At 41.3% G+C, this 19,883-nt stretch overlaps 2 protein-coding genes across 2 annotated transcripts; both read left to right on the forward strand.

Moving 5' to 3' along the window:
• Positions 1-1,398: 1,398 nt before the first annotated feature.
• Positions 1,399-4,067, forward strand: adirf (adipogenesis regulatory factor). The gene is made up of 3 exons (XM_072674260.1): positions 1,399-1,979; positions 3,074-3,136; positions 3,746-4,067. The coding sequence occupies exons 1-3, from the start codon at positions 1,901-1,903 to the stop codon at positions 3,847-3,849; spliced, it is 246 nt and encodes an 81-aa protein (XP_072530361.1). The 5' UTR covers positions 1,399-1,900; the 3' UTR covers positions 3,850-4,067.
• A 6,286-nt stretch (positions 4,068-10,353) lies between these two features.
• Positions 10,354-18,221, forward strand: gprin1 (G protein regulated inducer of neurite outgrowth 1). Its single transcript, XM_072674261.1, has 2 exons — positions 10,354-10,726; positions 11,234-18,221. Exon 2 carries the CDS (start codon positions 11,400-11,402, stop codon positions 13,992-13,994), a length of 2,595 nt encoding a protein of 864 aa, XP_072530362.1. The 5' UTR covers positions 10,354-10,726; positions 11,234-11,399; the 3' UTR covers positions 13,995-18,221.
• The last annotated feature ends 1,662 nt before the right edge of the window (positions 18,222-19,883 follow it).

Genomic DNA, 19,883 nt, shown 5'->3' on the forward strand with positions numbered 1-19,883 from the left:
TCGTAAACAATCTGGTAGGAAACAGTCTATGTGAGTCAGAGTCTTTGGTGTAGGCCCCGCCACCAGCCCAGGCCTTGTAGCATCTGGACCCTCACAGGTCCTGCCGTGCATGAAAGGCAGGGGTGGCGGCAACCCCCTGGGCAACTGGGTGGGACCATACGGGTGGCGATGGAGAGGATGGAGAGGAAGGAGGGGAGGGGAAAGGCGAAACGTCAGCATCTGAAAGCAGCAAAGAGGCGTGCGAGTAGAGGTCAAAGGAAGAGAGGTGAAAGCAGGTGATTGGTCGAGGTGAAGGTGACGTAGTCTCCTGGTAGAGCTTTCCCAACAGCTTGTTTGTTGTAGAGGTGTGTTTAAGTGTGAAGAACCTTGTAAGTCTAAAGAACCTTCATTTGGTCTAAAGGTTCTTCACACTTACAAATCTCTATTGGAACCCATCCTGCTCTTCATCCTCAACACCAGATAACACATAATGGATGACAACAAAAGCTGAAGATTTGATCTGCGATGTTAATATGACTATGTAAAGTAGAATGCACAAACACACCTCCATGCCAGATGTGGCCCCCTACCCCAGCATTGAGCTGTGGAGCAGTATAACTCGTTCTCTGGAATGATCATCCATTGAATACCTTTTGAGTGAATTGCGACTGAGGTGGAGTAGCAATCCTCCAACATCCGGATCTCACTAATGCTCGTCAATGAATGCAATCAGATCCTCACAGCAATGCTCCAGAATCTAATAGAAAGCCTACTTTTGAAAGTAGAGACAGTAACGTCAGCAGAAGCGGGATCAAATCTTTTTACATACATATGTTTGGGAAGTAACACTGAATGAGACAGTGTCCCAATACTTTTGTCCATATATTTTGCCCAGGGATATGGTTTCTGCATAGCAACAGATTTTTGATGATTCTTCCCCATTGCAATGAATGATGTGCAAATGTTTTGGCACCCTTCTTATGACACAATGATAAAAATACACTACAAAGACTAAACAACCTGAGACACCATAGCAACCACCTAGTAATACTATGGCAACCACTTAGCAACATCGTAGCAACCATCTAGAATACAAAAGCAACCTCCTGGCAAACAATGTAGCATGTAGCAAAAGCCCAGTAGCGGCCTGAATTTGGGAACTGCTTTAGCTGCAGAGCCATTCAGTGTTTCCTTCCTTAATTATAATTATTATATCAATAATAATAATAATAATAATAATAATAATAAGACATCACTAAAGCCAGCCAGAAATCTCAAAATATCTAATGGCAATTCTATAATTATCAGACACTATAAATATAGATTCTATCATTTGCAGTAGTTATTTTGTGATGTCTGGCTCTGACAGCAGCTGTAGTACCTGCGGAGTCAGCGACGCCTTTAGTGGCTGACTGCCACTAAAATAATAATAATAATAATAATAATTATTATTATTATTATTATTATTATTATTATTATTATTATTATAACCATTGTTATTATAATATCATAGAACCTTTTAGGTACTAGGTACCTACTAGGTACCTACTAGGTACCCTTATTTCTAAAAGTGTGGAGCATGTGAAGTAATTCAAAGACATCCAGATTACTTTAAGGGTTAATGTTGTTCCTCTGCTTCACGTACCCCCCCCCCCCCCCCCCCCGCCCTCTCTTGCTCATAAACAGGATGTCTGTCTGAGGCTGTAAAGAGCTGCTGAGAGAAGCAGATAGTGCAGATTTCTCTCTGTCACAGCACACACAGGAGCATAAGCCTCCCCTCATTGACGGCTCTGTGTGCGTAATCGGGGAGGAATGCAAGGGGTGTGATCAGGCCCGGGTTTTAAAAGGGCAACCCTGCCCCCTGCACAGCACTCCTGCCCACACAGGCTGTATGGGTCCCTGAGAGCCATCCCAGAGGAACATGGCCTCCTTTAAGAAATCTCTAGAAGGGCTGAAGAGCACCACGCAGTCAGCCACTAAAGGCGTCGCTGACTCCGCAGGTACTACAGCTGCTGTCAGAGCCAGACATCAAAATAACAACAACAAAATAACTACTGCAAATGATAGAATCTATATTTATAGTGTCTGATAATTATTTAGCAACCTCTAGAAATTACTCAGTGTCTACTATGAAAAATGTATTATTCAATATCTACTAGTAATTATTTAATGTTGCTTTATGTTGCTTTAATTATTCAGTGTCTACTATAAATCACTCAGTATCTACCATGAATTATTAAAGTGTCTACTGTTAATGATTCAGTATCTACCATGAATTAATTTACTGTATACTATTAATTATTTAGTCTAATATGAATTATTCAGTATCTACCCTGACTTATTCTGTAACTACTATGAATTATTCAGTCAATTATTCACATTTCAGTATCTACTATAATCACATCTCACTATCTACTATAATTCACAGTATCTACTATGAATTACTCATTATCTACCATGAATTACTTAGTATCTACAATAAATTACTCAGTATCTACCATGAATTACTCAGTATCTACCATGAATTACTCAGTATTTACTATGAATTAATCGGTATTTACCATGAATTACTCATTATCTACCATGAATTACTAAGTATGTACCATGAATTACTCAGTATGTACCATGAATTACTCAGTATTTACTACGAATTATTTAGTATCTGCTATGGACTATTCAGTATCTACCAGGAATTCAGTATGTCTAATTATTCAGTATCAACCATGGATTATTCATTACCTTCTCCTTTATATTCAGTGTACTATACATAATAATTTCTTATTATATTGTTATATATTAAATTAATGCATGTTATATAATTAATGAATATAATGTAAGTTTTGTAGATCAGTCAGGAGATGACACAGGACCAGACCCAGGCCATTAGGGTTTAAGGGGTTTGGAACACATGGAGGCAGAAAAGCAGTGATAAACCAGGCCTGTTATCACTCATGCTTGTTTTACAGTTTCGCTCAGCACATTCTTCAGTGCTTGTAATGTGTTGTTAAAGCTAAAAGCTCAGGCTTGCTGTGATGCTGATGTGTGTGTTTGTTGGGGGGCATGCAGACCAGCACGTTTCCTAATGTGATTTCAGTGCAAGCAGCTCAAGACGCCGTACACCAGGTGGCAGAGTCCTCCAAAGAAACCACCACCATGGGTAAGAGAGAGCGAGCGAGAGCTTCAGAGACTCTGAGCAGCCAGTGTGAGGGTAGTGATATAGGAAATCAACAGTTTCAGCACATATATAGTGTGGGCATTTTTTACCACAACCAGTGTATCCAGTGTACTTCTGCTCCCACAGTCTGTGCCAGAGCACTATATGACCAAAAAGTATGTGGACACCTGCTCTTCCTGGGTTTCTTCTAAAAGCAAGGGTATTCGTAACAGCCTCTACTCCTCTGAGAAGACTTTATATTAGATATTGTATCATTGCTGTGAGGATTTGATTGATTTAGCCTTACAACAGCATCAGGTTCAGGTTCAGTGATGTTAAATGATGAGTTCTGACACCTCAACTCATCCCAAAAATGTGGGATGGAGCTCCATCACGCCAGACAATACAGTTCCACTGCTCTACAGCCCATTTCTGGGGGCTTCATACCCCTCTAACCTGTGCTGGCCATTGGGCATGGTGAGCAGCGATGGGTACACCTTGAAGTACCTCAATACACTTATTACAAGGGGCGTCTGGATACTTTTGGACATTGTTCTTTATATATCAGAGATTACAATATGTTTGTGTGTTTATGCATGTATGTGTGTTTAGCTGCTGAAGAGGTGTCCAGACAAACACAGTCTGCTCTCGGCACAGCAGCAGACAAAGCCTCGGACACCATAAAGGAATTTGGGCACAAACTGGGGACCAAGTGACCACACCACTGCCGTGCCAGCCGACACCAGCCTGACCCTCGTTTTAATCAGGACTGCACAATAAAACGATAACGCTCTTTCAGTCTCACTCTGCAAATACTGTTGCGCAGAACCCCCCCCCCCCCCTTTATAACACAGGTTTAACATTCCATTCATCTGATGACCATCTTCCTGACCCCTGCCTTTGCAAGACTTCCACCTGTATTAGCCACTGTAACGTTGGAACAATAAAAGATATGATTTTCGTGTGTCTACATCATTAATGAGCCCACAAAGCACACAAACCCCAGCGCCGCCATCGCCCCAATGAATATTCAGAGAGTGTGTTCGCTGGGGTGAGGGGCGCCCGGCGGGACGACAAAGCAATAAAAATGTATGAGTGGATATGAGTTATGAATATCAATTTAGAGAACATTAACAGCATCTCCAAGTTGTGAGAGGCCTTTCATATCCGCCGCACAAACAAGCTTGGCCTCTGGCACCGGGGGTCCAAGGCCCGGTCCCACGTTGTTCTAACGTTGTTGTTTTTTCTTTCCCGCCTCGTGTGCTTAGTCATCCCTCTCCTGACGGCATGCTCACAGTTTTTTGTCTCTCGCACGATCAATGAAAGAGTGCTGTACTGGAGATGCTCTGGAGAAGGCTCTGGTGGTGTGTCGTCATGGCAACGTACAGGCATGGCTACGAGCTTTCATTCAGATTGCCTCGGGCAGGATTCATTTAGTATTCTGCAACAGAAAGCCACTTATTCTCGTTTGCTCACTCTTTCAGAAGCGAGGTGTGTAAACGTCAGCGTACGTCAAATGATAGTTTCTGTTTTGTTGTTCATAAAACAGCATTTCCACCATGTTTGGATCAGGCTGGGTGGCTACCAGTGTTGTCGTGCATATGTGGCGTCCAACACTTGGGACTGGAGTGAAGAAAGTGCATTTTCACGGATGTACTTGTACAGTATAACAAAAGTCTCATGTCCTAGCTTACACTGCTAAAGCCAGAGTGCAAGGTCAGCAGTCTGGAGCAAAGAGGGTTAAGGGCTTTGCCCAAGGGCCCAACAGTGGCAGTTTCATAAACACAGGAATCAACCCCCCAGCCCTGGGATTAATAACCCAGCGCTCCACAACATAACAAACAAACAAAAAACATAAGAGTTGGGCCTAAAAACATTAGTAAATGAGCTTCAGCTGAAAGATGATTAGTATGTAGCTCCACCCCCTCAATTGTTTACTGTTTATTCCCATCCGTAGGTTGAAACCCCCAATCACATGACGTCCCCAGATTGGAAGGTTTTTGACATTGGAGCTCTAAGGTCTTGCTGGTCTTCTCATACTTAATGAACTGCAGTTAGACTGTAGGGCCGGTCTAGAGCTGTACAATTACACTACATAAAAACACAGCTCTCCATGGTCGGGAGTCTGAGGATAGGAATGTGATAGGAGTCCTAAGTTGCAGATGGGGAATAAAATATTATACCATTATAAAAAAATATATAACATATATAGGAGGCACAGTTCATGTTGTTATGTTAAAAAATAAAACACAGAAATCACATTATATTTTAAGCTTCAAAGTAGTATTATTTTTCATTTTCATTTTTGTCAGTGACAGCAAGATGACAAATCAGCTACATAATATTATTCGAATGATTTCAACCTACCAATGATGAAAATCAAATCAAATACAAATATTATATAATATTATTATATATGAAATTAAATATCATGAAAACTGCATTATCACTAACTCTACTCCATTTGATGGCGCTCAGCCAGTGTAACCAGCTTGAACTGTCCAGGTTGTACAGGATATTGCTAACAAAACTACGGATGTGGATAAGGTCCACCCCCATAATTACAATGTACAATGAGACTCAAGACTGAACAAACTACCAGTTACTTCCCCAAAATGTTTAGCAGACAGCAAATTACTGTAAAGTCTCACTGTTTAACCACTTACAAAAGAAAAACAAGCAGTTCTGTAAGACTGAAGATAATTAATCCCTGTCTTTTCATTACCAGAGGGGTATTAATAGTTAGTCTTCCCAACTTTGCTACAGTAACAGTCTCTACTCTTGTAGAGGAACTTTATGCTAGATGTTGGACCATTGCTGTGAAGAGGATTTTAATGAATTCAGCCGCCTTAAAAGTGCATCAGTGAGGTCAGGCACTGACGCTGGATGATTAGTTCTGACAGTCCAACTCATCCTTAGGTAGTCAATGGAGCTCCACTGCTCCACAGCCCAATGCCGGGAGCTTTATACCCTGCTAGACAGGGAATATCAACAGCAGTACTGATAGAAATGTACATGGAAAATATTGCAGCATGAGTGCTTTCCCAGTCTCAAACCACCCCCCTCAGCAGTAAGAGCACCGGGCTACTGATAACAGAGTTGTGGGGGGTCGATACCCTGGCTTGGCAAGCTGCTAGCATTGGGCCCTTCACCCTCCCTGGGCATGTGTACCCACTGTCACTGTGTGTGTTCACTGCATGGATGGGTTAAAGGCGACAGCCAAGTCCCATCTGTTTCCAACACAAATGGTGAACATGGTTGTCTTGTATTGTCTTGAAGTGTCTGAGCCATTGAAAAGCAAGACAGCTACAAAGAATCCTCATCTCACCTGATACTTACAAGAAACAACCATGTCTACCTGCAAACAGACAGTTTTGTCCATTGAAAAAAAATGTCCATTAACACTTGTTATCTGGTCTGTGTGAGCACCCCAATATTACTAGAGTAGTCTTCCTGCTGAAGCAGCTTGCTTGGCTGACCAATGTTGACAGACAGCAAGACCAGTGACTATGTAGTGACTGTAATATACTAATATTGCTCAAATACTAATGTTGACCCCTTCATCCCTGGCTGTACTGCTCTCCCACGGAACCTAACAGTTATTGTTCAGGAACTATCATGAAATTAATATGTATTTTATGTGGTCAAGAACATTAAACTAATGGCAAGCACTGTCTGGAGTATAGGGCACCCCAGCATTGGGCTGTGAAGCAGTGGAACTGTGTTCTGTGATGTGATGGAGCTCCATGTAATACCTTTGGGATGAGTTGGAGTGGCAGAACTGATCATCCAAAATCACGTGACCTCAGTGGTGCTCTTGTGAGGCAGAATGCAATCAAATCCTCCTCACGGAGGTTCCAACATCAGCATAAAGCTTTCCCTAGAGGCTGCAAAGAAGGACAAACTCCAGGACAAACATTGGAAGAGCAGGCGTCTACAAACTTTTTGCCATGCAGTTTATAATGTATATGTTATGCAGTTCTTTGTGCTATGTTTTGAGTACAGTCATGGCAGTTAAGACCTTAAATTACAGGTCATACAGTATCTCCTCAGCGGTCAGTTCTCGGGACGGGAGTTCATGTTGGCTCGTTGTTCTGGCTTCTTCACATTCTATCTAACTCTCTCTCTCGCTCGCTCCTTTCTCTTTCCTCCTACTCACTCTCTGCCTCCGCATCCCTCTCTATTTACATCCTTGTCCTCCTCTGTCTCCTGCTGTTGATCCCTGGTGAGAGGAGCCTATAGCTGATTCTTCAGCTGCACATGACATGTTTTTCTCCAACCCCCATAAATGTACACCCACACCACCATCTCCCACTCACCTCCATCACCATCACCACCCTCCGAGCCCAGCTCCATCGCCACCAACTCGCTCCATCCACACAGGCTGTTGCTAGGCAACCGAATTCTCCTGGAACGTGCGATTGGCAAAAGCAGAGGAATTGCTGGTGAGACGAGAGCTCTCAGGAACACTGGTTCTGTAGCCAGGCTTGGGAGCATGTTCAGGAAAACAAACACACAGGATGTAGCTTTCAAATTATGGTCTATTTAGATTGAAATGTAGCCTGAGAGAAACGTTGTGGATGTAGATGATCTTAGCTGATCTTTATTCCATGTTTCTGTAATGCAGGCACAGTCCAACGCGTAAATGAACAATAATCACCAGCTTCACTCTACGTATGATGGATGACTCTTGGTAGCTTCCAAGGGTTCTTTTGAGCGATGCCATACAAGAACCACTTTGATTCTATAAGGAAGTATGTTTCTAATAGAGAAGTGTGACTAAAGAAACCAAATGCCAAATAAATATTCGTCACATTCATATCTCTATTACATGCATGGTTCTTTATGGAACCAAAAAAGAGCTTTTTAAAAGGCATCACTCAAAGAAACATTTGTAGAACCTTTATTTTAAGACTACAGGCATAAAAGGTAAATTTAGCAATGCGGACCAAGTACTTTAAAACATAAAACAAAAAATAAATATTTTTATTTATTATATATATCATCATACACATTACAAATAGCAGTAAAATGCTTTGATAAATGTACACTCACATAAAAGATATATTATGAAGATGGAATACATAAAATGTCAAATATGTCAAATTAACATAACATTAGAAAAAATAAAAAAATAAATCAAAGTTAATAAGCTTTAATGAGTGCAAGATATCTGCTGATTTAAGTACTCTTGGAAGAGGTGGGTCTGTTCAGACACCCAGGGGAAGTTCATTCCACCACTTCGGTGCCAAGACAGAGAAAAGTCTGGATGCTTGTTTTTCATGGATCTTGAAGGATGGTGGGTCAAGCTGAGCCATATTTGAAGCTGGAAGGGCTCACTATACAGATCAGCTTTTGACCATTGCCATCAACTTGATGAGCTTTTGAATTTGATGCAGGCAGCAGCTACAGGAAGCCAGTGAAGAGAACGCAGCATGTTACATGGATCAACTTAGAAACATTAGACAAGTCATGCCGATGTGTTCTGGATTAATTGCAGTGGCCTGATAGTGTGCACAGGAAGACCAGCCAGAAGGAAGTAGCAGTAGTCAAATCTTGAAATGATGAGAGGCCAAACAAGAACTTGGGTTGCCGCTCTAGAGAGGACAGATCGAATTCTCTGAAGGTTGTAAAGGAGAAATTGGTATCAGATTTGCAACATGAGTCAAAAAAAATAACTGGTCATTCATGACTACACCAAGTCTTTGTGCTTCTGCAGATGGAGTGACCAGTAAGTTCTCAAAGGAGATCATGGTGAAGTCCAGTAGTTCCAGGGATGTACAGCAGCTCGAGTTTCAGATGATGAGCTGCCATTCAAGATAAGCCATCAGTGAGACATGCTGATATATTAGTTAAAACCTGGGTGTCAGAAGGTGGGGAAGAAAGAATTGAGCAAAGGAGTTAAATCATTTAATAATTATAAGTGTATATATTATTCAGTAAAAAAGTCATGTGTGTCATGTATGTGTGTAAGATGTCCTAGTTGCTGTCTGGGTTGAGAGCCCCAATGGCTAAGGGGAAGAAGCTCCTCCTCATCTTTCCACAATTTCCACAATTCCACATTTCCCCCCTCATATTACATTTGCAAATATGAATGTAAAGGTAAAATACATTTTAAACATTGAGAGTTTTCTTTACAACAATAACGTCATTTAAAAAGAATTAAGAAACCTCCCAGCACCCAATAAAACATCAATAAATCAGAACCACACCATATATTGCCCATCCCAGCCCTCTGTAACTACCCTTTACTTTGAGATATAATCATACTTAAACATTGTAATTATCTTTGCATTAATGTGTGAATCCATTTAACATCTCATGCTTTGCTTTTCATGAATCAAACATTTTAGCATCTGGAGAAATTTAAGTTCACCACATTTACTCAAACCTGTCAGCACACTCACCTATGAAAGATCTTTCATTCTTTATTGTTTCCAATGTACATTAGGTTTTAGGTAAATAATTAGATTAAATCTTATCAGTACTGTTACTGTCACACAAACACTTTCTCGTCATTTCCATTTTTGCTGTAATTATTATTTTTTTATTTTTTGACATAATGTGAATCTGGTAGATGGTTATATTGTGTCAAATGTTCATGATACATGAACCAATAGAATTACTGGGAATTAAATATTTTACATCATTTTTACATTGTTCCTCTCTAAAGTTACCATTTATTTTGCACGACAGTGACAATATCCTTATGTCCTTATGCCATTATTAAGTATACCAACTAGCAGCATTTTTACATTTCACTAGTCTTTGCCAAAAACCAAACCCTCAACCTTTTTTAACTCATTTAGTTATTGTCAATAAAGAGAGCTCATAAAAATGAGATACTGCACCTGAGACACATCATGACATTTCTTTAATCATTAAATGAACATTTCAATCATAGATTCAGTGTTAAAAAATGATTTCAATTGTTTGTTGAGATACAAAGATTTACCCCCATAAAGCATATACCCAGAGACAGTTACCTGGCTAGCAGTACTCATTGCTGATAAAATACCAATGATAATTAGTGCATATATGTCAGACAATGAAAGATTTCAGAGTTGGAGACTTTTGACATAATTAGCCCTACTGCTACTCCACCACTGACAGCAGCAAAGTAGCAAACTGAAGGTTAATGAGCTGCTGTTTTTGCCAGACAAAAAAAAAAGTACAATCTTGGCTGATGCACCATTCAGTGTACTGTTTATCAGAGTACATGTACTCCATTTTGTATTGTATTACAAAGCAGACTGGTCTCAGTGAAAGCTGGGTATTAATCACCACCATTTGCTGCTGATTACAGAGCTGGAGAGACTTTGTCATTGCGTTACCACTCACTGCCAGGTTGAGCCTGGTTTCCAGGGAAACAGAAAATCAGAAGCTTTCAATACTCGGAGCGCTCACTGAAATCCAAGGACCTCCATCTACAGAAGAGTCTTCTGGAAAACAAACACAGCCTTCGCAATCTGCCTCTCTCAGCACCCACAGGAAAGGAAAAGTGCGGAGAGCCGAGAGGAATATGGCTTGGATGTGAGACACCTTTTTCGGAGAGAGATACGAAGGGTACTGCCGGACAATTTTGCAACGGAGGTAAATGCTGTTTACTTTATGTCTACATGTATTTTCCTGCATGATGTTACGTGAGCATAAATTTAATTGAATCAGACAGGTGGTAAACAGAGCATTCCCTTACACCCGGTCGTGAGGCAGAATAAGTAAAGGCTGTTTTCAGGAAAATGGAGAGGAAAATGTTCTTGAAAGTCCTTGTGCATCTTTCTCTCTTCTATAGAATGTTTGCAACCTGATAAATCATGTCTTTGCATGCCTGTATATCAAGGACAATAATGATCTTCTATGAACTGAATTTGCATTGTTAAGTAATTCATAGAAATTAGTCAGTTGTAATTTAACTCTCTATGATGCATTAATCTTTATTCTATAAAACAACCATTTTAAATGGTCTGTTTTCTCTGTTTTACAGTGATAAAGTACACTAATAGCTTTTTGCTAATTGCTATGAATCATATGTTCACAAAACATGACTTTTTATTGTGCTGATATATCTACATGAAAATGTCTGGCTTTACTTTTTTCCAGCAAATGCTTTTATGTACCAAGAACTATGGGACAATACAAATACCCTGAAGGAGAACCTCAATTCATTGTGAATGGAAGGTCCCGTTCTCACTCAGAGTGAAGTCTGGAAAGTCCTCTTGGGGATTTAAACAATAAGTGATGCCTGTGTGACCCCTGTGAAAACATCATGGTGGATACAAAGCCAACTGAAGCCTGTAAACATTCAGAAACAGGTACTCAGGACGATACCCCCACCATCTGCCCAACAGTAGTGACCAAGATGGATCAGGTTCACTCAGGGGTCCCACAGGATTTAAACACTCGTTCAGGACTGGTTCAGGACAGTGCTCACCAGCATCAATTGGGTGGGAGTAGTGAAGGACATGCACGCAGAGAGCGCTTCACCTCTGACCGACAACAGGCCAGTCAAGAAATCACCATTCTGGTAACCAATCATGAGGCAGCGGGAATGGAAATTGAAGAGGCTGAGAAAATTGAAATCCCTCTCAATCTTGAGTTTATCACGTCAGCTGAGTGTGCAACACCAACTGAAGATGACAGTTTGGATGCTTCCAAGGTTGTGGCAGACCTAATTGAGCTCAGCCAGCTGCAAGAGATCAGCATGATTAGCAATAGTTCAGCAGTGCAAAGTGCCAGTGAGGATGACTTACCTAAGAGTGACAAATATAAAGAAGTTCATATTGAACAAACGCTTTCGCAAAGTCAGAAATCCAAGGTTTCTACAGACTCCAAAGACTCAGAGGAACTCTCACATTGGAAACAGGGCCGGCTATCTGGGGAACAGCAGCATGTGCAAACTCAAGTTAGCCTAGAGGCCATGTACCAGTCTGTGGCCACCAGCCCCATGACCCCTCCCCAGGGTTCCTCTGCTTTCTTCTTCCCATACTCTCTTAGCAAGCTGGAGACCAGTGGAGGAAATGAAGCAGTGTCATCAGTCGAAATGAAGGATGCTGAGCTCCAGGCTGGTGTACAGGTGGAGTACCGATCAGTTGCCACAGCTCCCATGACCCCGGTCATCAAAAATGCACCTGACCTACAGGTGGAGACTCGGTCAGTTGCCACAGCTCCCATGACACCTGTAGTCACAAGTGCACCTGAGCTGCAAGTGGAGACTCGTTCAGTTGCCACAGCTCCTATGACCCCCGTAGTCACAAATGCACCTGACCTACAGGTGGAGACTCGCTCAGTTGCCACAGCTCCCATGACACCTGTAGTCACCAACGCACCTGACTTACAGGTGGAGACTCGCTCAGTTGCCACGGCTCCAATGACCCCCATTGCAACAACTGCACCTGAGCTGCAGGTGGCAACTCACTCAATTGCTACAGCTCCCATGACCCCGGTCATCAAAAATGCCCCACAGCTACAGGTGGATACTCGATCAATTGCCACAGCTCCTATGACCCCCCTTGCAACAACTGCACCTGAGCTGAATGTAGAGACTCGATCAATTGCCACAGCTCCCATGACCCCCCTTGCAACCACAGCCCCTGAACTGCAGGTGGAGACTCACTCAGTTGCCACAGCTCCCATGACCCCCTTTACAACCACAGCCCCTGTACTGCAGGTGGAGACTCACTCAGTTGCCACTGCTCCCATGACCCCCTTTACAACGACAGCCCCTGAACTGCAAGTGGACACTCACTCAGTTGCCACAGCTCCCATGACCCCCATTGCAACGACAGCCCCTGAACTGCAGGTGGAGACTCGCTCAGTTGCCACAGCTCCCATGACCCCCATTGCAACGACAGCCCCTGAACTGCATCTGGAGACTCGCTCAGTTGCCACAGCTCCCATGACCCCCATGGCAACAACAGCCCCTGAACTGCATCTGGAGACTCGCTCAGTTGCCACAGCTCCCATGACCCCAATTGCAACGACAGCCCCTGAACTGCAGGTGGAGACTCGCTCAGTTGCCACAGCTCCCATGACCCCCATTGCAACGACAGCCCCTGAACTGCATCTGGAGACTCGCTCAGTTGCCACAGCTCCCATGACCCCCATTGCAACGACAGCCCCAGAACTACTGGTGGAGACACGTTCGGTTGCCACAGCTCCCATGACCCCAATAGCAACAAGACCACCTCAACTGCAAGTGGAGACCCGCTCAATTGCTACAGCTCCTATGACCCCCATAGCAACAAGACCACCTCCACTGCACATAGAGACTCGTTCAATTGCTACAGCTCCCATGACCCCCATAGCGACAAGACCACCTCAACTGCATGTGGAAACCCGCTCAATTGCTACAGCTCCCATGACTCCCATTGTGAAAAAAACACCTGACCTACAGGTGCACTCAGTAGCCACAAGTCCTATGAGCCCCATAGTCCTTAGCTCACCTGAGATGATTCCAGAGCCTGAACCACGAGTTGAGCCAGGGCCAGATGAACCACCAGAGCCTGTACAAGAGGTGAGCTGGGACGAAAAAGGAATGACATGGGAAGTCTATGGTGCTGTGGTGGAGGTAGCCGTTCTGGGTACTGCCATCCAGAAGCACCTGGAGAAACAAGTGAAGAAGCAAAGGAAGCTATCTGCGGGCACTCCTGCTTCAAACATCACCGACACACCCACTCCACTCCCTTCCAGCCCACCAGCGACATCAGCATCTAGTCGGTGCAGTTCATCAAAAGGAAGCAGGAAGATGGAAGAAGGAAAAGGGACGAGGGCCAGACGGAGGCAGAACCCTTTACGTTTTTTCGCCAGGAACGTGCGGAGGCCAAGCTGCTGCTCTCGAGCGCAGTCTGAGGAGAGACACTGAAGACAACGCCGTGAACAGTAATCAAATGATGGACCTGACAGGATTCCAGTGGTGTCCAGTTATACTTTAGGGTCGTACTGTTGCCAGGATTGGCCTGATCAAAAAGCACACGTGTCTTTGCTAGTTGTAGCCATAGATCCAATTACAGGATCTGTCCAATGGTAGGGACCCTTTAATGGCAAGCTGTCCCCAGTGGCCGGGTATGTTTTCAGTCTCTTTTAGGTATCTTTGTGTTCTTTACTGATCTTTTGTGTGGTGGATATTGAATGAGTACAGTGCCGTGCTATGGGTGGGATACAAACTTCACATTTCAAGTAGAGTAAAACTGCCATACAAATTGACATCCTTGACACCAATTAATCACAGAGCATAAGTCCTTTACTCCGAGCAGGCATATATCATCCCACACCCTCCCATGCACAGTAAAAGGTAAAGTAAGAGGTGGGAATAAAAATATTGATGATTTTTAAATGAAAATGTTTTAACATTTTCATGTTTAAACCCAGGTGTATTTGTGAGGAAAGAATTGCTATCAAATGTAGCCACTTTCAGTGAGATTTTTAAGCTTTAGCAGTACAGTCACACCTTGTAAACATTAGTTTACCCTAGAACTAGTCAGTGTCAGTGTGGGAAAAGGGACTTACAACGTTGTAAGCTTGAAGAAAACTGATTGCTGGGGTAATTTAATAAGCAAACGTTACATGCAGTGGTATGCAAAAGGTTTGGGCACCCCTGGTCAATATGTTACTGTGAATTGATTAGTACGTATCATCAACCTGAAACAAAGATTTCAGCATCCTACATAGTCAGTATTTAGCAGCACCCCCTTTGGCAATTATCACAGCAAAGAATGTTCACATATTCTTCCTACTACATTTATGTACTGGGTCGTCTTGCTGGCAATGGAAAGACCTTTGCCAGACCCAACTTGCAGCTACCCTGAGGGACCTTAAAGTTTGTGTTGAGATTGACACAAGGTTTTCTTCTGATGGTTCTTCCATGAGGAAAGGTCATATTTGTGCACCACAACTCCAGTGTCTGCTAAATCATCCTGAAGGGGTTTTGCAAACATAAGGGGGCTTTGATTGGCCTTTCATGCAATCCTACAAGCAGTTGTCTCTGGAGGTTTTCTTGGTCTTCCGGACCTTAACTTGCCCTTCACCACTCCTGTTAGTTGCTATTTATGAATTACATTACAACCTGAAGAAACCACGACCTGGCCATCTGTCATTTTAATGTTCAGGGTGTTAGGCAGCTGCTTAGAGGAGCCTGTGGTTGCTGATTGTTGGGATACGGTTTGATGAGTCTTTATAAAGCATTGACATTTGTATCACCTGGCCTTTCCTTACAATGAATGTGACCAAGTCAAGCTAACTGAGGTCAGAAAACAGTAAGTTATCTGAGAGCTCAAATATCTTGGGGTGCCCAAACCATTGCATGGTGCTCCATTCTTTTTTCACTCTAAGATTGTACAATAGTAATACACCAATATTGCTTAAAATGCCCAAAATTACATTTACATTTGTGTATTTTGGAGATCAGTTAATTTTCCACTCTCTATACTGCAGTTGTTTTTTGCAAGACCACTTTAATTTCTACTTAAGTCATTATTTCCCTAAAGTATCAGTACTTGATAGTACTTTATTTGAAGGATCTACATATGAACTTTATAATGTATGCATGCACATTGAGTAACATTTATAAAGCAGTATTTGACTTATTATGAACATCATATGCTGTTATAAGATTTCCCATGACATTATGTTTCATTTAGGTCTATGACTTTTATATTCCTTTACTTCAAAATAGTGCCTCATACTACTGTTATGAGTGCTGTAATGACTGGGGGGTTGAGGCAGGATGCAAGTGCAAGTTACTTTTAGTAATGGTTTTCATATCATTATATCATCCCAGACAGAGTTCACAGAATCCAGAAGAACAGAAATATCCATAATAGAAACACAAAGAAACAAAACCCAAAATGAACCCAAGATGAAATAACAAAACCCAGTAGACCAGTAACAGAGCAAACATAAAAATACAAACAGGAACACCTGGGGTGGATAATGAGAGGGCAGGGCTACTGAGGAGACACAGGTGGGAACACCAATGACTAGGCGGGGCTATGGCGGAGACAAGAGCACAGATCAGGAAGACCCTCTGAGTTAATATAATATTTTTTACTTCATAGAACATTTAATATTATCTTGCAAATACTGAGATATTGCAGATGGTGATCTACAAGTATGTTATTCAGTGCTTAAGTGCATAAGTTATGAAGTCCTTTTGTAGACTGCATTTGAATAGTTGAACACATTTTGTAACTGTAGGGAAATAACAGCTTAGTTGTTAATAACAGCTACATTATTAATATAGATATTCCTTTATTATTCATGTTTATGCATGTGTTATGTAGTTACCTTTAAATGCAATATTACCCAATACTTTTAATAATTATTTAGTCTACTCTTCCCATCTCTAAGAGGGACCTGCCTAATTGAATGAATACTGGATAATGACAAAGATTGGAGTCAAATAAGGAGGAGAAAATGAGGACAAAGTCCAGAGATATCTGTATAGTTTGCTACGTTAGATTAGTTTTACATATACACTAATAGCACAGACAATCCTAGATATTCTTCTTGCCTATTGACTTTCCTTTATCGCTTATTTGAGTCTTAGGTGTTGAATGTTTTAACAGTCAATATTGGTCAACTAAAGTGTCCTTTAAATCCTTTATTTAACATTCTTCTCCTTTTCCTAAATATGTCTGAGAATGTCTGTAGGAATATATTCACCAGACGTTGGATTAGCTTTGATCTGTATTATGATGTGAACATGTCTACATTCATAAAACACACTTTATACAATTTCACATTTACTCCAGATGTAGCCAATCAGCCAAGGTATGCTTACGTCATAAATTTAGCAATGATTTTTGACTCCTATGTAAAATCAGACTCCTGTTTCAATGTGTTTACTTTTCATTTTAGTGTCTGTATTTTTCTTTCACTGAAAATATCACATAAATATAAAAGTTATAAACTTTTTTCTTCTAATGTAAAATTTCTAATTTCTGTGCGAAAGTGAGGATATGGGTTTATGGGTTACAGTGAATCATACTGTGCTCTAAACCACATTGACATGCCTGCCCAACCTAAATTAAGACATTGATGTGTTTTGTTTAGGTTTTTTTGTGAATTGACAAAAGTATGTGGACTTTTTTTACAGAAAAGATTTGTCTGACTATTGACTTCTAGTGTTTGTTAGCTACACTACAAAAAATACATTGGGATTGTGACTGATGGACTACACCTGGGGTCGATTGAAAATGGTGTATATTTGATATTTTGAGGAACCAATCACTTTTAGAAGGATTCACAAGACCAGCTGGAGTGCCCGTACTCAGGGTTGGGTTTTTAATGTTGCTAAATAGAAACACTAGATGCAGTAGAGAGTCTCAATGGATTTAACTAGTCTTAGTGGACCAATTCTAAAAGACACCTGAGCAAAGTTTGTCATTATAGGTCAGTTGTATTCTGAAGTACTTTTTTTCTATCAGTTTTTGTACAATCACACCACTGTTGAGTGGAATCATCCTGTTTTTGTGGTTCAGCTGAGTGTATATCGCAGTTAGCCGCGGGCCTTATGTTAGGTATGTTTTGTGACAGTGGCACTTGTACAGTGAAATAGCAATGTTTATAAATGTTTTTAAGGTAGGAATACTTTACTGTTATTTACATGTGGATTTACACCTGTCCATTTTACTACTTTTATAAACTGGTTGATCTTATTATAGTCATCTTGGTCATGAGGTAGACATTACATGGTGTTTGGACAGTGGTCAGACTGACTTTTTAAGGACTGTTTGGTTGAATTACATCTGATTTACTTTTTATTTTTGATGATATTCCTTAATTGAGTTATGATGCCCATTTGACCATAAGCACTCTTCATAATCCATGGCTGCTTTCACAGAGTTGGTTCTAGGCTGTCGTTCTGAAAACGGGTCGCATGCTTTTCAAGTGCATAACGGACAGCATGGAAATGGGAGGTTATGTAAAAACAGTCAGCATTAAATATGTATTACCCTTATTGCCTATTTTGTAATTTTGTAATGAACCGTACAACAGCATCAGAATAAAAAGGATACAGCTGATTTACATATGGTTTAGAAATGTACACTGCAACTTGTTCAAACATAATAAAGTGATTACCAGTAACATACACTTCTCTTTTACACTGAAATATGCACTGAAGACTTTCTAAGGTGAAGCCAGATAGCAGATAGGGGATATAAACTGGGGGGGACATGTCACACCCAATATTCAAACATGACAAAATATTTTGCCACTGACTGTAAGGGAGAATGGCTTCTCTATCATTCCCACTCTGGAATGCTGGAATGCTGCTACTCCACTATGGGATGTGTACAGCTGTAAGTTACGGGGCACTCTAGCGAGATTTGTATTTACTGCGGTAGAGGATTTTAAAAGACACTCTTAAACTGTAGGGGGAGCTAAGTTGTTATAGCATGTTGTTAGCAACTGTCCGTATTTCACATAAACAGTAAATAAGGGCCAGCCTGGGAATGTAGCAGCTGATGTAGCATAGTGGGTAACAATGCCACATTCTCCATTGCAGACCAGGGTTTGATTCCCTAGCCAGACAATTACCAACTCTACATAGGGTTCGATTCCGCCGGGCAGACAAGCACCCACTCTACATAGGGTTTGATTCCCCAGACAGACAAGCACACACTCTGCATAGGGTTCGATTCCCCAGACAGACAAGCACACACGCTACATAATGTTCAATTCCCCAGACAGACAAGCCCAAACTCAACATGCTCTTTAAATAGGGTTTGATTGACATGTATATATATATATATATATATATATATATATATATATATATATATATATATATATATATACACTAATCAGATGTGAAATTAGGTGATTAATTTATGCTCAGTAATTTGCATAACAGCACTGTGTATTACTGTGTATAGCACTGTGTATCATTACAGTCATTTTCACATAACAGACCTCCAGTTATGCACTAATACAGGCCCTGATGAATATAGCTTTGTGAAAAGTGAATACACTATTTAGGAGGGTCTAATTTGGGCTTCATCAGACAAGAACATAAACCTTAACTAAGAATCAGAATTTCCTTAATCTTGCAGTAGGTGTTAATGAACTGGCTTCTTCTTTAATATTAACTATGCTCTCTCTCATGACAGACCCTGTATAATTAGATCTTTAATATGTGAGTTTCCAGGGGGACGTCAGGTCGTGAGCAAGGTCCTACTTTAAGCCTGGAGAACAGATGGGAAAATAGAAACAGCAAGATTGGTTTGTGTCAAAGAGAATCAGCGTCACAACCCGTTACAGCATGTGTCAAACAAGGGAATCGCTGCCTCTAGGTGGAGTAGTAAAACATACACAAACACACACACACACACATACACACACACACACACACTCCTGAAAAAACAATCACATAATAATCAATATAATCATATAATCATATAATAACTCAATACTGATCCCAGACAGACCAGAGCACCCCAAACACACACACACACACACACACATACACACCAGAACATTCTAGAACTGTGTATGGCAGTAGAACAATCTAGAACAGTGTGAATGTGGGGAACATTCTAGAACTGTGTATGGCAATAGAACAATCTAGAACAGGGTGGACAGGGAAACATTCTAGCACAGGGGGAATAGGTGCAAATATTCTAGAACAGTGCGAATAGGGTAACATTCTAGAACTGTGTATGGCTGTAGAAGAATCTAGAACAGTGTGAATGTGGGGAACATTCTAGAACTGTGTATGGCAGTAGAACAATTTAGAACAGTGTTAATGGGG

The sequence above is a fragment of the Salminus brasiliensis genome, chromosome 2 (assembly GCF_030463535.1).
Source record: "Salminus brasiliensis chromosome 2, fSalBra1.hap2, whole genome shotgun sequence".
Classification (NCBI taxonomy): Eukaryota; Metazoa; Chordata; class Actinopteri; order Characiformes; family Bryconidae; genus Salminus; species Salminus brasiliensis.

What these genes read in the sequence shown, in the direction of transcription:
- adirf (XM_072674260.1), top strand. Translation starts at nt 1,901, where the DNA reads ATGGCCTCCTTTAAGAAATCTCTAGAAGGGCTGAAGAGCACCACGCAG. An exon ending in AGGCGTCGCTGACTCCGCAG is followed by an intron (nt 1,980 to 3,073) that starts GTACTACAGCTG and finishes ATGTGATTTCAG; the next exon opens with TGCAAGCAGCTCAAGACGCC. An exon ending in CAAAGAAACCACCACCATGG is followed by an intron (nt 3,137 to 3,745) that starts GTAAGAGAGAGC and finishes ATGTGTGTTTAG; the next exon opens with CTGCTGAAGAGGTGTCCAGA.
- gprin1 (XM_072674261.1), top strand. Translation starts at nt 11,400, where the DNA reads ATGGTGGATACAAAGCCAACTGAAGCCTGTAAACATTCAGAAACAGGT.